Source organism: Palaemon carinicauda, chromosome 22 (assembly GCF_036898095.1).
Source record: "Palaemon carinicauda isolate YSFRI2023 chromosome 22, ASM3689809v2, whole genome shotgun sequence".
In the NCBI taxonomy this organism is placed as follows: domain Eukaryota; kingdom Metazoa; phylum Arthropoda; class Malacostraca; order Decapoda; family Palaemonidae; genus Palaemon; species Palaemon carinicauda.
The window spans coordinates 56,730,914-56,748,601 of record NC_090746.1 but is presented as its reverse complement, the minus strand read 5'-3'; the positions used below and the strand labels follow the sequence as shown (position 1 = coordinate 56,748,601).

At 42.3% G+C, this 17,688-nt stretch overlaps 2 protein-coding genes across 5 annotated transcripts in view; one reads left to right on the top strand and one right to left on the bottom strand.

Moving 5' to 3' along the window:
- Positions 1–7,190, bottom strand: part of LOC137616089 (prenylated Rab acceptor protein 1-like) — a 21,697-nt gene extending 14,507 nt beyond the window's left edge. The window contains exon 1 of the mRNA XM_068345760.1: positions 6,883–7,190. Coding sequence (XP_068201861.1) covers positions 6,883–6,968 — 86 coding nt within the window. The 5' untranslated portion in view covers positions 6,969–7,190. The remainder of the gene's footprint in view (positions 1–6,882) is intronic.
- Positions 7,191–8,326: 1,136 nt separating this feature from the next.
- The window catches only part of phr (photorepair), a 163,864-nt gene continuing 154,502 nt past the window's right edge, over positions 8,327–17,688 (top strand). For 2 of the 4 annotated variants that reach the window (XM_068346262.1, XM_068346257.1), the window contains exon 1: positions 8,376–8,480. The gene's annotated coding sequence lies outside the window, so the exon portion shown is untranslated. Of the gene's footprint in view, positions 8,481–8,614; positions 8,729–17,688 lie in introns of those variants that run through there. The other 2 variants (XM_068346259.1, XM_068346260.1) reach the window with 2 other exon arrangements.

Below are 17,688 nucleotides of genomic sequence, written 5' to 3'. Positions count from 1 at the left end.
GGAGAGAGAGAAAATTCTTCATATCACTTATCTTACAACACTCATTTTAAAATATCAACAATTAGTTGATAGTTGAAAATAACTACATTAAGTCTTAGAAACATCTTGATACTACTTTATCAAAGACTTCTTTTTCTAGGAACGTCTGGATCACCTTTAGAACACATGTAAGCTTAGATAGATTAACTAAAGTAAAGAAATTAGGACTAGGATAACAAATGACCCAAGAAGAAAAATCAAATAAAATTAGATCAACGAATTTGATTCATTGAATTTAAATGAGAGATGGAGTAACATATTTTGGTTATTCCTTTAATACATAGTGCAATAGAGTAGATACGGTCAATTATATTTCTTTTGGGGGGCCCGGGACACTGTAATATAGGCCTGCGGTTAGTGCATGACATTTCGATATATTGCCACTCTTCTGTGAGCAAAATATCGATTGCATCCTTTGGCCATTCTTACGACAGTGAATTCAAATATCAGGAACGTCCCTGCCTGGTGATCGCCGGACTGGAGTTCGAGCCCACTCAAGATCAATAGTTTCTTATAGTGTCTATAACTCACCATCCTTGTGAGTTAAGGATGTGGGGTTTGGGTCTACCTGTTGAGTTACCATCAACCATGGCCCGGTCCTCCCTGATCCTAGCTTGGGTGGAGAGGAGGCTTGGGCGCTGACCATATGTATATATGATCAGTCTCCAGGCGTTGCCCTGCTAGCTAGGGCATTTTCACTGTCCCTTGCCTCTGCCATTCATGAGTAGCCTTTAAACCTTTCTGTTTCAACCAATTATTGTTAATACTAAGCAACATATTTTGTTATTAGACTCAAATTATTAAAAGTATTAACAACCCAATAATGTGTAAAATACTAAAAATAATAACCAGCTAAAAAATTTGTGTGTATTGAAAAGAATCAAACAGTATTATCTTTAAAGTAAAATTATACAAACCTATCCTCTAATTTGATATTCATATTTTTCCATCTATGTGCAATGAATCATATCTGGTGGAGTAACGAGAACTTTGGATGTGGAGGAAATGCCCCCGTAAATCTCAATGAAGTCACTGGCAATGGGGTGACGGATTGGGTTTAAGGCGGTAGACATTATGTCTCTTCAGCCTCTTCTCTCGATGCCTGGCGGATGATTTTACTGGGATCAGTATGGACCGGCAAGGGTCACTTGCCTTGGTTAGATAGGCCCTGCACATCACAAGGAAGTGGCTATCCTTTGGTGAATTTAGCCAATGAATCCTCTCTGGATTTAGTCTGTCTATGGAGAGAGAAAATGAGAGAATGGCCCCCAGTTTCGGGCGTAGCGGGGTGCTAAGATTCTCCCAGTTTATAAGTAAAATAAAGAAAAATCTAAAATTGGTAATTGGAATGTTAGAACCATGAATCAGGTTGGGAAGTTACAGCAAGTAGAGAATTAATTTATTATATACAGCTTGGGTATCTAGGCCCTAAGTGAAACACGTTGTAAGGTTTTGGTAAAGATATCTTAGACTAAGGCAATATATATATATATATATATATATATATATATATATATATATATATATATATATTTATATATATATATATATATATATATATATATATATATATTTATATATATATATATATATATATTATATATATATATATATATATATATATATACTCTTGGAAGAGCATATGGAGTTGGAAAAGAAGAGGTAGGAATGATATTGACAACAAGAGCAGAAAAGGCATTAACGGAATGGAGAGTTATAAATAGTAGATTATTACTTGCAAAGTTTAAATCAAAGCTGTGCAATATGAGTATTATAGTTTGCTATGCACCAACAAATGATTCCCCTTAAGACAGGAAATATGAATATTATGGAGAAATGTGAGTGTAATTGGTGACTTCAATGCTAAAGTTGGAAGGGATAATCAAGGTATAGAAAATGCGATGGGTGCTGAGGGTCTTGGCGAAGTTGCAAATGAAAATTTAACACATTTTATAAGTTTTGTTCAACAAACAATCTTGTTATTAGAAGTACTCTTTTCCAGCACAGGGAAATCCACATATATTATTATTATTATTATTACGAGCCAAGCTACAACCCTAGTTGGAAAAGCAAGATGCTATAAGCCCAAGGGCTCCAACAGGGAAAAATAGCCCCGTGAGGAAAGGAAATAAGGAAATAAATAAATGATGAGAATAAATTAACAATATATCATTCTAAAAACAGTAACAGCGTCAAAACAGATATGTCCTATATAAACTATTAACAACGTCAAAAACAAATATGTCATATATAAACAATAAAAAGACTCATGTCAGCCTGGTCACCAAAAAAACATTTGCTCCAACTTTGAACTTTTGAAGTTCTACTGATTTAACTATCGATTAGGAAGATCATTCCAAAACTTGGTAACAGCTGCAATAAAACTTCTAGAATACTGTGTAGTATTGAGCCTCATGATGGAGAAGGCCTGGCTATTAGAATTAACTGCCTGCCTAGTATTACGAACAGGATAGTTGTCCAGGGAGATCTGAATGTAAAGGATGGTCAGAGTTATGAAAAATCTTATGCAACCTGCATAATGAACTAATTGAACGACGGTGCCAAAGATTAATATCTAGATCAGGAATAAGAAATTTAATAGACCGTAAGTTTCTGCCCAACAAATTAAGATGAGAATCAGCAGCTGAACACCAGACAGGAGAACAATACTCAAAACAAGGTAGAATGAAAGAATTAAAACACTTCTTCAGAATAGATTGATCACTGAAAATCTTGAAAGACTTTCTCAATAAGCCAATTTTTTGTGCAATTGAAGAAGACACAGACCTAATGTGTTTCTCAAAAGTAAATTTGCTGTCGAGAATCACACCTGAAATTTTAAAAGAGTCATACAAATTTAAAAAAACATTATCAATACTGAGATCCGGATGTTGAGGAGCCACCGTCCTTGACCTACTTACAATCATACTTTGAGTTTTGTTCGGATTTAACTTCATACCCCATAATTTGCACCATGCACTAATTTTAGCTAAATCTCTTTTAAGGGATTCACCCACCCCAAATCTACATTCAGGGGATGGAATTGATGCAAAAAGAGTAGCATCATCTGCATATGCAACAAGTTTGTTTTCTAGGCCAAACCACATGTCATGTGTATATAGTATGAAAAGTAATGGGCCAAGAACACTACCCTGTGGAACACCAGATATCACATTCCTATACTCACTATGGTGCCCATCCACAACAACTCTTTGAGATGTAATACTTAAAAAATCAATAGTAATGCTAAGAAACGACCCACCCACTCCCAACTGTTTGAGTTTGAAAACAAGGGCCTCATGATTAACACGGTCAAAGGCCGCACTGAAATCAAGGCCAATCATACGAACTTCCTGATCACAATCAAGGGATTTCTGTACAGCATTGGAGATTGTAATAAGGGCATCACATGCTCCAAGGCCTTTACGAAAACCAAATTGCAAACTAGGGAGTAGATGATTACCTTCAGCAAACCTATTAAGACGTTTTGCCAGAAGACGTTCAAAAACTTTAGATAATATGGGAGTTATGGAAATTGGGTGGTAATCAGTGGGACTTGAGCTACCACAAACACATTTACATAGTGGAGTAACATTACCAATTTTCCAACAAGTGCTAAAAGCTCTTCTTCTTGCTAACTTGGGCAAAATAACAGATAACTTTGGAGCTAAGAAATCTGCTGTCTTTATAAAAAAACAAAAGAAAAATATCATTTGGGTCTACACCTCCATAAGCATCAAGGTCCATTGACAGAGCTTTAATCTCACGAGATCAAAAAGCTAAACTAGTTAGTTTAGCCTCAGGAAAACAGGAATGAGGAAGTTCAAGTTTTTCTTTACTCTGTTTACTGTCAAAAACATCAGGCAAAAGGGTTGCCTTTTCCTTTGGACAGTGAGTGACTGAGCCATCTGGTTTAAGTAAAGGAGGAACTGTTGCATCTACACCAAAGAGTGCAGATGTAAGGGTAGACCACCATTTATGTTCCTGAGTTGTACCAGAAAGGGTTTCTTTTATGGTTAAATTGTACTCCGTTTCAGTTGAGGCATAAACTCTCTGAGCAAAAGCTCGAAGCTGAGTATAGTTGTTCCAGGTCAAATCTGATCTGTTACCCTTCCAAAGGTGATAGGCCTCCTGCTTCTCCAAATAAGCACGTCTACAATCATCATTGAACCACGGTTTGATCTTCACTCGGTACCTTAGCACACGAGAAGGGATACCCCTATCAATATACATGGACTTCACCGTGTGGGATTTACAAAAAAACAGATAGATCACATAGCCATTAATTAAAAAGAGAAGGAAGTCTAATAAATGTAAGAAGCTATAGAGGTGCAGATATTGGTACAGTAGTGATCACCAGCTCCTCATTGTCACACTGAAATTAAAAGTGAAAGCACCCAACATGAATGTCACTAGAATACCTAGGGTTGATACAACTAAGCTTCTAGAAGATGAGCACAGAGAATCATTTGCAATTGAATGAAGATGAAGAAATCAATTAACAGTCTTAGAGACTAAGAGACGAAGATCAGACAATTAATGAAGATTGGTGTGAAATTAAGACCATATATCAGTCAGTTGGTAGTGAAGTTTTGGGACATGCAGTTACAAGGAGAAAGCCATAGATATCAAATGATACTCAGGATACCATAAATAGGAAACAAAGACAGAAATTGATTGTTGAAAGTTTTCGAGGAAGTAATGAAAATTACAAGGTAGAGCATGATAAGTATTCCAGTATTGATAGTGAGGTCAAAAGAAAAGCTAGGAATGACTGGAGAGAATATTTAGACAGAAAGCCAGATGAGGCTGACAAAGCTATGAATTCAGGGAGGGGTTATGGTGTAAGAATTGCTCATAGAATTATTAATGAAATCTCTCTTGGGGCAAAAAAGATGAAGCATATACCCATCAAAAGGAGAGATGGGTTTGTTATAACAACAAAAGAAGAAGAAATGCAACGTTGGATGGAACACTTTAGTGAGGTCATGAATATGAGATATGAAGGGAATAATTCAATTGATATACCTGAAGCTGAGGAAGACTTTGATGTGCCCATGAAGGACTTCAGTGTGTTTGAAGTCGAAACTATCATTAAAAAACTTCAAGAGATAAAAAGCCCCTGGATATGATGGAATAACTGCTGAGATTATATTGGCCGAAAATGAAGTGACTCCCAGAATACTTACAAGATTATTTTGTAGAATGTGGCGTGAAGAGGCAAAACCTGATGAATGGGAGCTAGGAGTGTTGGTGAAAATGACACGAAAAAGGGAGACCTGACTGATTGCAAAAATTACAGAGGCATCACACTTACGTCAGTTGTCATGAAAATATATAGCATTCTCATTCTAAAGAAACTGGAGAGAAAGAATGATGAAAAGTTGAAAGATGAACAAGCAGGATTCAGAAAAGGCAGATGTTGTACTGACCAATTTTTTCATTATAGGAAATGTTCTACAGCAATGTGTAGAATATAGAAATCCCCTTTTGATGGCATTTGTGGGCTATGAAAAAGCCTTTGATAGTGTGCACCGGCCAATTTTGTGGAGGGTCTGCGTTATTATGGAGTTCTTATTAAATATGGAAATTTGATTAAGTCTGTTCATGAGCATAGCAAGTGCAAAGTTAATCTTACTGGCGTTCTATCAAATTAATTTTCAGTGAACAGCAGAGTACTCCAAATTAATGTGTTGTCACCCATGTTGTTTATCCTCTTCATGGATTTTGTAATGCATAGAACAATTGGGGATGGCGGAGAAGGATTAGACTGGGTTGGTAACGGGAAATTAGTGGACCTAGAGTATGTGGATGACGCTGTCCTTATTAACAAAAAGCAACAGGACTTGCAAAGCTTGCTTACTAGAATGCATGAAATGTCACATGAGGTTGGGCTCAAGATAAATAGAAGAAAGACGGAGATGATGAGAACAGAATCTGCAGTAGAAGAGGAAAATATAATATCATTGAAAAGAAAAAGGATTAATGAGGTGGAATCATTTAAATGGTTAGGAACTATGATCTCCTAAAGATTCTTTAAGCAGATAAACCCCAACGAATACTTACCCCATATCGATGATAAAGAATTTCTTTCCTGATAAGATAGTATTGAGAGAGAGAGAGAGAGAGAGAGAGAGAGAGAGAGAGAGAGAGAGAGAGAGAGAGAGAGAGAGAGAGAGAGAGAGAGAGAGAGAATTAGTTTTTATTCTTATTGAGACTAATTTCCATGTTGGAGACAGCTGTGCCAGAAAAAAAAACACTAAATTATATATGAGCATCTACTCTATTTAATCACGACGTGACTGATTTCGGTTTTGATTGGATGAGCAATTCCATAGACATTTTATTACTTTCTCTCAAATTTAAATCAGTATCGTAACAATAATGTTCAATATCACGACTTTTAGTAAAAACCTAATAACTCGTATTTCACAACTAAAATTCTTACATCAAACCTACTGCTTCATTTTATTTGCATCTGCTTTTCCCAACATATTTTTATACCCTTTCGTCCTCAAAGAATTGGGATTGTATTTTTATGATTATTTTCTCTTTCATCTGGATTACATAGAAATGTTAAGCAAAACGATTCAGATAATTATCATTAGGTCGAGATTAAAAGTTAATTTTCCTGCCTAATAAACTGTAGGCCTAATATTGTTTACGTGGTACTATTAGTGACAATGTTAATGCAGTTGCTCTTTACTTATAATCATACCGAGTCTTGCATCAAAGATTTCTTTCTTAGATTATATTATAACCTCAACTCAAAAAGAGCACACAGCAAAGCCTTGGCGAAGATGGGTAGGCTATATTGAACACATCCTAATCTTAATTACTCACGCAGAATTTTCTCCAGGTTTTGATGTTTTGAAATATAGTGGGAGTTTCGTTTCTTGATTTTTCTTTCTCGGTATAGGATGATCCATTAGTCTCTAAATTGTTGCGTGCTTTTATTCAATTTCCACATTCTTCAATCTCAGTGTGAGTGCAAACACGATTCCAAAATCCAGAATATTTACGAGTTAAGTGTAAATTTATTGGTTTAATTGATTACGTGTTCGCCTGTCACACACGGCAGAAAAAAATATCAAGTCAGTCTCAACACGCCACATCACAATGCTGTCATAACAACTATTTGAAATGTTCTTGTCGGTTCAAAGTCAATTAATGATAAGCTTGAGGATGATAACAAGTTTTATCAGCATCAAGACTAATTTGATCTATTTACAGAAAAAAATAGAATTATTATTTTTTACGAACATTGGCCGTGTTAATAATTACCAAAACTTTGTACCTAGTTGATGATATAAATTTAATTACAAAAGATAGCCTATAATATAAATTCGCTATCAGCTATTCCGCTGCAGTAAACAACTTGATGGAGTTCAGTGAACTAACTGCCTTGATGATGAAACAAGCATTCGAATTATGTTCAATAAATGTATTTAGCATACTGTTAGACTTAGGCATTGTAAATCACACGATATCATAAAATCATTGTATAAAACGTGATACCAAGAACATTTTGTCAGATAATGTAAAATTCTTGTCACAATCTGATGTCCATCGAAATAATGACCAAAATAGAAAAAAAAATATTTTCTAAAATTTTCTAAACGTAGCATAAATCCATACATGTGTAGGATGCACTTACTGTTATCGCTACTAAAAAGAAAATAATTATGAATAAAACTACACGCTGCACTATCTTATATTGATAGTATAATAGCAAAGCTAATTCGAATGCCAAAATATTAAAATGATTCACTGCCATGGTTAATATAAGGCCAAGATATTAATTGGGTTTAGTGCCATGGATCCTTAAATGCCAAAATATTGATTAGATTCATTAGCGTGGTTTCTAAAACCACAAAATATTATTTTGATGCAGTGTCATGATTTCTAAAACAATCACATATCTGTTGTTATGATATTGTATAATAATGCATTGTTACCACATCTACATATTTTTTTTCAATATCTCAGATTCTCATATTTTCCTCTCAGAATAAGCCAAATATACAGATTTTTGCTGAAGAGAATTAAGATTTTAAGAAAAGTTCTAAAAAGTATAAAATTAACCAAATCTACATTTTTTTTTAACCAAGAATAATCCACAAACTCTCACAATATTCCAACATGTATTGGATTATTAAAGCGACATTGTCAACAGTATTTTGTTTAATTGTAGTATCCATATGTTGTACTAAAGTGGGCAAATATATTGGTAAGGAATGGATTTTTCCCCAGATGTAATCTTAGTAGTAACTACAGTTTTCTACAGATTTTATTCAGCAGATTCTCAGATTTTGTACAGACAAAATGTGGCACCACTGCCACATTGTTTACGTAATAAAGCATCGTAGGGTACGCGGTCTTAAGAGGTGAAGTTGATTTTGACGATTCAAATTTCGTTTTTATATGCCACCTCGATAAATGTAGGGAGATTTCGAATATATATTTATAACACGATTCTAAATAATACTACCATTCGCGATTAATTTTAGATACTCCAAGGTTATAGCAAATCTCATTAAGAAGCGAAATATCCTTCATGTAACCCAAGCTTCTCTTGAATTTTGATTGCAGAACGTCGTCAGATTTTGACATTTCCAGGTTTTTCTTCCATGTGTTAATCACTTGAACGTTGAAATTTCTCAATCGGACATTAACTCCTCAAGCTCAGGTATTAAAACAGCCTGTCATAACTTGGAGTAATGCCAATGCTAAATGTGGGTGTATGTATGATAGCGGCCACCTTTATGTTTTATTGCCCTGTAATACACTATAATAATACCGATGTCCATTTTTAATGAACGCGCGAATAACTGGCCGCTGATATACAAAGGCTCCGGCTCCGCTAAATGTAACCTTGGTTGGCTTATTTTCAGGTTACTTTCATACCCCATTTACCTTAGACCATAAGCTGGTTTAGTTGAACTTGATGTAATCGGATGGAATTGTAGCAATGCAAGATATAACATATTTGTCTTTTTAACTGACATATTGGCTAAAAGTTAAACAAATGAACCATATAGGCTGCTTATTCCAAATACTTATGCAATATTGAACACTACTCTGTTTTTTAATCATTAGGCCTATTTCAACCAAACTACATCCTAAACAAGTTTCCTTTATAAAGTATAACCTAACCTATATGTATTGGTCCAACCAAGAATAGGTAGAAGGAACTTTGCCCTGAAGACTTAACCTGACCGAGAGATTTTTAATTTATAATGTAATACTTTACTATTGCGTAGATAAGGAAGCTTAGTTTCTTTCATGCAGTGTTCATAACTACTCTGCAATTTTACTTTGGTATATAACAGTTAAAAGTGATTACAGCAAGTAACAAGGGAATAAAAGTATAAGTGAATAATGCCACTATTGTGCCTAAAATAGAACTATGGCAAAATAGGCATTTTATGTTAAGGATAGGTTAAGTTAAGTGGGGAATCTAAGTTTAGGTCAGATCCTTGTATTTAATTCCCTTTATAGATATTTCTCCTAAGTAGTGTCTGCTATGATTTAAAGTGTCTGTAATTAAAAGAAGAATATTTTTGCTAGGTATTTATTATCTGAATTGTTCAAATCATCTATTAATACAACCAGTTAAAACTATTATTTTATTCATTAGAGATATTGCACCATACCATAATTTTACCCAACATTTCACAGTATATATTCATACAGTATGCAGTTGGCTATGAGCCTGAGAATTCGATTACATTATTTCATAAATGAAGTTGGTATTTTTTTTTTTTTTCATACAGATAAACTAAAATATGTGGGAGAGTTCATCTTCTGTGTATAGTATTTCAAGAATACTCTTTTGGTATATCATAAACATGGTTTAGAAAATTGTTCATCAATCTACAGGCTTGGTTATGATTTACTGCAAAAAAAAATTCATAGATATTCACTCACTACTTGAAAGTCTTGTCAATCAGTACTGTGGCATTGTGCTTTCAATTGTGAATCACATTTTAAATATTTAACTTAGCCGGTGAATATATAATAGCTGACGTCTCCGGCGGCTCGACAGAAAAACACAAAAACTCGCGAGCGATTGCTATGAAGGTTGCGGGTGTGCCCACCAGCGCCAACTATCGGCCAGATACCGCATATACATGTAAACAGCTCCAGTTCTTCTCTGTCGGTCTGATCGACAAGGTGTTCCATTACTCGCTGTTAACCTGGAGTTTTTCAACAGTCTTGGTGAAGTACTTCTTTTTGGTTTGAGCTTTCGCAGTGCAGGTGTTTTATCTTCAACTTAAACTCTTGAACTCTTTTTTGGATAGATTTAATTGTTGATGACTTTGGATTGTTTTTTGGACTTTCTTTGACTTTTCAAAATGGCTGACCCTTCTCCAATTCCTAGTTGTTCCGTAACCGAAATACAAACCACGCTATTTACAAAGGGTATTACTTTTAGCGTAGCTGAAATGGCGAGCCATTAGAATTTAACGAGGGTGTATTACCCCCGCGCTAGTTAGCGGGGGGGTAGGGGAGTGGTAGCTAGCTACCCCTCCTCCCCCTCACACACAGGTGAATACTCACTTTCACTTTTGGCTCGGACTGTGACAGACGTCTCTGTCTTGGTCCTCGCTTGGCAGCCATTGTTTGTTTTGTCTTTACTTAATCGCTTACTTTTCATTTACTGTACTCAATATATATGTAAACATGTTTTCATGTTTGTATATATATTTGAGTATAGAAATGAGTAAGTTTCCTTTTCAGATTTGTGTGTGTAGTGTACGATATCTACGTGGAGGCCTCGGCAGTTAGGCCAGCACGGCGTATTTTTATGGGTGGCGATCGAGTTTGACTTAAGTCTTTCTCTCTCTCTCTCTCTCTCTTGAGGTCGTTCACCCTTTTACTACGTGTTACTACGGCCTTGTAGCCTAGCTTCCTTTCCGTGTGGGGGGTTGCTACGCCGTACATTTGTCTCAATTAGTTATGAATCTAATTGTAGTTGTTTTTTGTTTTTCAGCTTGTAGAACGATTCCTTTCGGAGTTTTCGTTCTTTCTTTAGTGTTCATTCATTTTTAAATTACATAATTACATAGTTACATAATTATAATTGTTATAATTCTGTTTTGGTTACAGCTCTCCTTCAGCGAGTGTAAGTGGTTGTGAGGGCACGTGCCTGTTGTGTAATTCTTGTTCCTTTCCCTCGGGATTCCTCTTCGGAGCCTTCCCGGGGGAATGAATGTGTACTAATATTATTTTTTTTATTTTTTTTTTACAGTTACCGATCTAGTTCGTTTCTGTAATATAGCAACGGTGTGAGCTGTCTGGTTGAGTCCTGGGGATTCGGCTGTTGCTGCCTCCCCCCTTGTATTTTCGTCAGGGGCGTGTCTCCTTCTACTGGTAGTACTCCCGTGACGACGGACAGCTCTCCAGTTCATTTTAGAACACTCAGGAGGCTTGCCTCCTTGGGCGGATAACTTTCCTTCCGAGGGAAGATTTTCCTGTCCAGGCTTGAGTTTTTCCCCTTTTGGGGGGTTCTTCTCTTGCCTTTTTTTTTCGTGCGACTATGCTCTTGGTGCTGAGTGGTCGCACCTGCAGTTTCGCTCAAGGGGCTGGGCAACTGCAGGAGCTCCTCTTCGGAGGATTGCTCCTTTTAGGTCACTGGCTGACCAGTCTCTTCCACGAAGTGTTTCTCTTTCGTTCGCGAGAGAGTACACTCATAGAGACTCCTCTTCGGAGGTTTTCTTCTGTTGCTGTTGCTGTTGGCCTCCCTCGCCGCAAGGCCCACCGTCCGCCTCGTCGTAAGGGCCTCTCATCTCCCTATAAGGGTGCTTGAGGCGCCTTTTTGGATCTCCGTTTGCAGCCTACAACTCCTTTTTCTCGATCTTCCGCCTTGGTGCAGATGGACAGCAGTCTGATCTCGTCTTCCGACGGGCAACGGTCTTCCCGACGGACAACGGTCTTCCCGACGGACAGCGGTCTTCCGACGGACATCAGTCTCCCGGCGGACAACGATCCCTTCGGGGCAAAGGGTTGCCCCCACGGGGGTTCTTCCCTTGCGTGTCAGGGTTTCCCTGCGCGCCCTTCTGCTCATCAGCGCTCTCCTGTTCGTCAGCGCTTTCAAGATGATCTTCCCTGTGGTTCCTGTTGGTTCCTGTTACGCGCCCTGTGCGCCCACGTTCGCCCTCGCGATCTAGAACTTCAGTTCAGGTTGGGGTCAAGGACTCTTCTTCTTTGCGCAGGCTTCCACGTGTAGCCTTCTGCTCGTCAGCGATCATCAGCTCGTCAGCGATCATCAGCTCGCCAGCGATCATCAGCTCGTCAGCGATCATCAGCCCGCCAGCGATCATCAGCTCGCCAGCGATCTCCGGATCGCCCACGTGTGTTACAGCCGGCACGCCAACGTTCTCCAACACTTCTGAAGGAACATGGTTCGCCAGCTACTTGCTCACCTGCGCATGCTGATCGCCATCGCGCTACCCTCAACTGCGGATGCTGATCGCCATCGCGCGACCCTCAACTTCGGATGCTGATCGCCATCGCGCGACCCTCAACTGCGGATGCTGATCGCCATCGCGCGACCCTCAACTGCGGATGCTGATCGCCATCGCGCGACCCTCAACTGCGGATGCTGATCGCCATCGCGCGACCCTCAACTGCGGATGCTGATCGCCATCGCGCGACCCTCAACTGCGGATGCTGATCGCCATCGCGCGACCCTCACCTGCGGATGCTGATCGCCATCGCGCGACCCTCAACTGCGGATGCTGATCGCCATCGCACGACCCTCAACAGCGGATGCTGATCGCCATCGCGCGACCGCACACCTGCGGATGCTGATCACCATCGCTCAACCCTGCGCATGCTGATCACCATCGCGCGACCCTCAACTGCGTATGCTGTTCGCCATCACGCGATCGCCCACCTGCAGATGCTGTTCGCCATCGCGCGACCACCAACCTGCGCATGCTGATCGCCATCGCGCGACCCTGGCATGCTGATCACCATCACGCGACCCTGCGCATACTGATCACCATCGCGCGATCCGGCGCATGCTGATCACTGCTCGCGATCGCTCACCTTCGCATACTGCTCGCCAACGCACGATCGCTCACCTGCGCATACTGCTCGACCATCGCGTCAGCATAACACAACGCGCCATCGCCAACCTGCGCGTTAGCGCTCACCAGCTCACCACCGATCGCTTGTTGATCCATATCGCCAGCGGTCCTCCTCGCCCACGCGGCAGCGCGTTTCCTCGCCATCGCGCTAACGCTTGCGTTCGCCGCCTCGGACTCGCTCTCATCCACCTGCCCACCCTCACGACCGCTCGCCCGCGCGACCGCTCGCCCGTGCAACCGCGCGACCACTCGCCTGCGCGCCCACACGCCCACGTGCCTGCACGTCTACGCTCATGCTCTCCAATGTTCGCCCACGCGCGAACCAACGGTTTTTTCCATCGCGCAGACGGATGGTGTTCCGTCGCGCGAACCTACAGTGTTTCTTCGCACAAATGTCGGCTTATTTCTTGCAGTATCCATTGCTCGTCTATGGGTTATCGCTCGCCGACCACCAGGAATTTCCGTCGCGCCAGCTCCAGGGCAATTGCGACCACGATTCCCAATGAAGTTTTCGCAGCATGACCAGCCTGGCGAGTTCTTCTGGAGCGTATTTCCAGAACACGGCCTCACCCCGTAAACACAGAGCATGGCACTTGCAAGAATAGGAGAAACTTAAGGGAGATCTGAGCAACACTCCTCTATTCCTGAACCTGGGTTAGCACTACCGCTAGAGAGTTATGGGGTCTTTTGACTGGCCAGACAGTCTACATTGGATCCTCCTCTCTGGTTACGGTTCATTTTCCCTTTGCCTACATACACACTGAATAGTCTGGCATATTCTTTACATATTCTCCTCTATCCTCATACACCTGACAACACAGATTACCAAACAATTCTTCATCACCCAAGGGGTTACTGCACTGTACTTGTTCAGTGCCACTTTCCTCTTGGTAAGGGTAGGAGAGACTCTTTAGCTATGGTAAGCAGCTCTTCTAGGAGAAGGACACTCCAAAATCAAACCACTGTTCTCTAGTCTTGGGTAGTGCCATAGCCTCTGTACCATGGCCTTTCACTGTCTTGGGTTAGAGTTCTCTTGCTTGAGGGTACACTCGAGCACACTCTCCTATCTTATTTCTCTTCCTCTTGTTTTGTTAAAGTTTTTATAGTTTGTAAAGGAGATATTTATTGTTGTTACTCTTCTTAGAATATTTTATTTTCCTTTTTTCCTTTCCGCACTGAGCTATTTTCCCTGTTGGAGCCCCTGGGCTTATAGCATACTGCTTTTCCAACTAGGGTTGTAGCTTAGTAAGTAATAATAATAATAATAATAATAATAATTCCCTGGAAGGATTTTTGGCGGGGGGGGCTTTCCGTTCGAGATTTCTCCATCGGACAAGGGGTGACTGCTTACTTCTTCCTCTGGGAGCTTACCAGGTTCTTTCCCTCCTCGGTTACGGCCCGAGGTTTGGTTCAAGGAAGCTACAGGAAGATCAAGGGTACTTTCCTCCTCTCGAGCTCAGGCACCTTGGCCTTTCGTCGTTAAGTATCTAACTTGCAGACAAGCTCGATGTTGTACCATCTGGACGCGCTGACTGAGGGCTTCCTTCGGGTGTCTCATCTGTGGAGGTCGACGACCTCAGACACCCTTCCATCCTTGAGAAGAGTTTGTTTGTGCCCAAGGACAGAGACTTAGACAGCTGCTGTGCGGAGTAAATCGACTTCCGGTTTCACTCCTCCAAGGCGCTTTCTTCCAGACTCTGCAGGGCTCCAGCGCCCTTTTCTTTTAACCACGTCGGCCTAAGTTATCGGCTACGACAACTGGGACAAGGTGTCCAATTGCAGTTTCCTCCTGTCAGGAACAGATGGCACGGGAGACTCCCCCGGGGGGGCATAGTCCTAAAAGGAGTTCACGAACTCTAGGATTGCAGGTTTTTCGCTGGGAGGATGCTTAAGGTTACTCATCCGAATGACAGCTTCCCGATGCCCATTCCCGCACAATCTCTGTGATTAGCCAAGGATACCGCGCCTGCCGTCTCTGTCAGCGAATTCAGTGTCTCTGAATCTCTGTGCCATAGCGTCAGTAGAGTTGCCCGGTTGGGCAGAATGATCCATACCTTAGGCGAAGGTCTTCCTTAGGATCATCGACGGCTTCACCCCCGGCCCCCTCAGTCGATCCTTTCTTGTAAGGAAGGATCTGAGAGGGGATGTCCATAGTCGACCTCTCAGCCGTGATCAAGTTTGTCGAACAAACTTCGGCCAGCGTAGACCAGCAGAATCGATCAGACTGGTAACGAGGCGACAGGACTCCTTAAACCCTGGATCGGAAGGACGGGTACTTTCAGTTTCCATTCCATCCATCTTCCAGGGTGCTCGTCGAATTCAGCCTAGACTGCAAGTATTCCTGCTTATGATGCAGTGTGGCTATCCCGCCGTGGCATAGCAGGTTTGTTTCCCCAGAGAACTCTCCCTGCCTTCCTCTTGGCCGCTCAGGTGCAGGCTTCCGCCTCCTCTGCTGTTTGGAGGGCTGGTCAACTCCGGTAGGCTCGGGTTTCGACCTTCTTCAGCGCCGGGACAAGCTTCCGGATGCTTACCATGAGTGTGGGCTCATGGTATTTTGCTTGGAGCCTTCTCTTCCTCTGCCTCAACATCTGGAGTATCTGGCCATGATATTGAGTCAACGGCCTTACCACGTTGGAAACCCCGCTTCTCGTCCGTCCAGCGAGGTTAAGCAACGTCGGTACTTGGATGGGTGACCACCTGGGGACGCCAGATTCTGTTACCACATCCTCCGAGCCTTCCTTTCGGTTGACTGTGGCAAGACTGAGGAGAGTCGCAGTACCTGTTCTCAGTCAAGCAGAGCTTTCAGCCCTACCTTGGAACGTTTCCTAGTTCTCCTTTCCTCATTGACCCGTCTATAGTCCGAACGGTCGCCTCAGGATAAGTTCCATGTGGGGCGATCCAAGTTCCGGTGGCTTCAGGCAATGTTTAACCGGACTCCCTGGCCCTATGGGACCAGCGGAACTATTAGACCTGCAATGGGTGTTGACCTATGGAGCCTCTTGATAGTAGTGGATATTCTCGTCCTTTCCCCACCTTCTTGATGCGGTTCTCGGACTCGTCAAAGGAAAGGGGGGGGGGGCATGTTCCGGTCCAGGCCTATGGTCAAGACCTGAAGGATACCTCTCCATCATTCAGGCAGGCTTAGGGGCCTTAGTCTGGCCCCTCTTCAGATCCTACAACTCCTGCCGAGTCGCCCTGTTGCTCGTCGACTTCATTCTAACCAGCAGGGGACGCATTTTCACACCTTCACATCTTGCAGTAGAGATACCGGGATGATTGAGATTCTCTCAATACCACCATCGGCTCTCTCATTCCAGGCAGGGGAATGTTTCTCTCAGACTATCCGAGCAGAGCCTCGTAGAGAGAGTGTACCTGGGGGTCTTTGACCTTGGGTAACCAGCAAGTTCTGGGCTGGGGGACCTGATCACGACAGCTTGGAACCTCAAGCTTCCGCTATTCTTCCCCCCAGTCTCAGACCCCGAGACTCTGGCAAGATGCATTTCGGTGATGGTGGGACAACTTCGACGCCTGCGTCTTCCCTCCTTTTTGTCTGTGGACAATGGGTCTCAATCAAGACCAGGTTGTCTGTCAACCTTTCAATGGGAGAGCTCCACTGGGACTATGCGCAGAACGGTTTCTGGACCCTCTGCTTCCCCTGACGGAACTCCCGGGAGAGCTTCTCCCACGGCGCAGATTACTCAAGCAACCACACTGCGACATCTCTCCCGAACCGGGGCGTCGCTTCGGCTTCATGCCTGGAGACACTACGCTTCCTCCTCTAGAAGAGACAACCCGCTACAGTCGCGGTACGGAGGTCGCATCATCTGCGATAGTCATCCACAGGGGTCTCCCAGGCAAAGTGAAGAGTCTAAGGTGGTTGGTGCCGTGGGAGATATACCTCTTCCCTTGAGGCCTCTTCTCCAGCAATAACGGTCTTATTGCCTTTCGGCGGGAGGAAACTCCTTTCCGCTCTCGGCAATGAAGCCTGTCGCTCAGCCTTTCCCTGACCTTCAGGCTTAAAGGAATAACTTTTTCCTGCCCGCTGGATCTATCCTCGCTCATGCGAAGCTACGATCGTCCCTGCCCTAGTCGGAGGAAGACCTCCAACTTGGAGCATGGCTCGGACTTTTAGTCCTTTAAGAGATCTTCTCAAGACCCTTTTACGACAGGCCTCGGATTGTATTCCGCCTTGGGTCTTCTGCTCACTCTGGCCACGGCCAGTGTGTAAGCAATCTTCTTGGTCTCTTACTACTCCCCCCTTTCTAAGGAAGAGGGGAAGGCAACATTCAGGCTCGCTCCTGAGTTGTTGGCTAGACTCAGAATCTGAGGGTCCCGGCCCTTCGGTCCGATTCATTCAAGATTTCGAGTCTCCATTCTGTGTCTGATGTCCCAAGACCTTCTCTTTCTTGCCAGTAAGGAATCGAGAGGTTAGCGCTGGGAACAGCTGCAGTTTGTCCTCAGTTGCAGCCGATTTGGGAGCACAAGGAGGACATGGGGGGAGAGTCATCAGTATACCTCTTCAGCCCGGACTCAAGGACATTCATCTCGACCT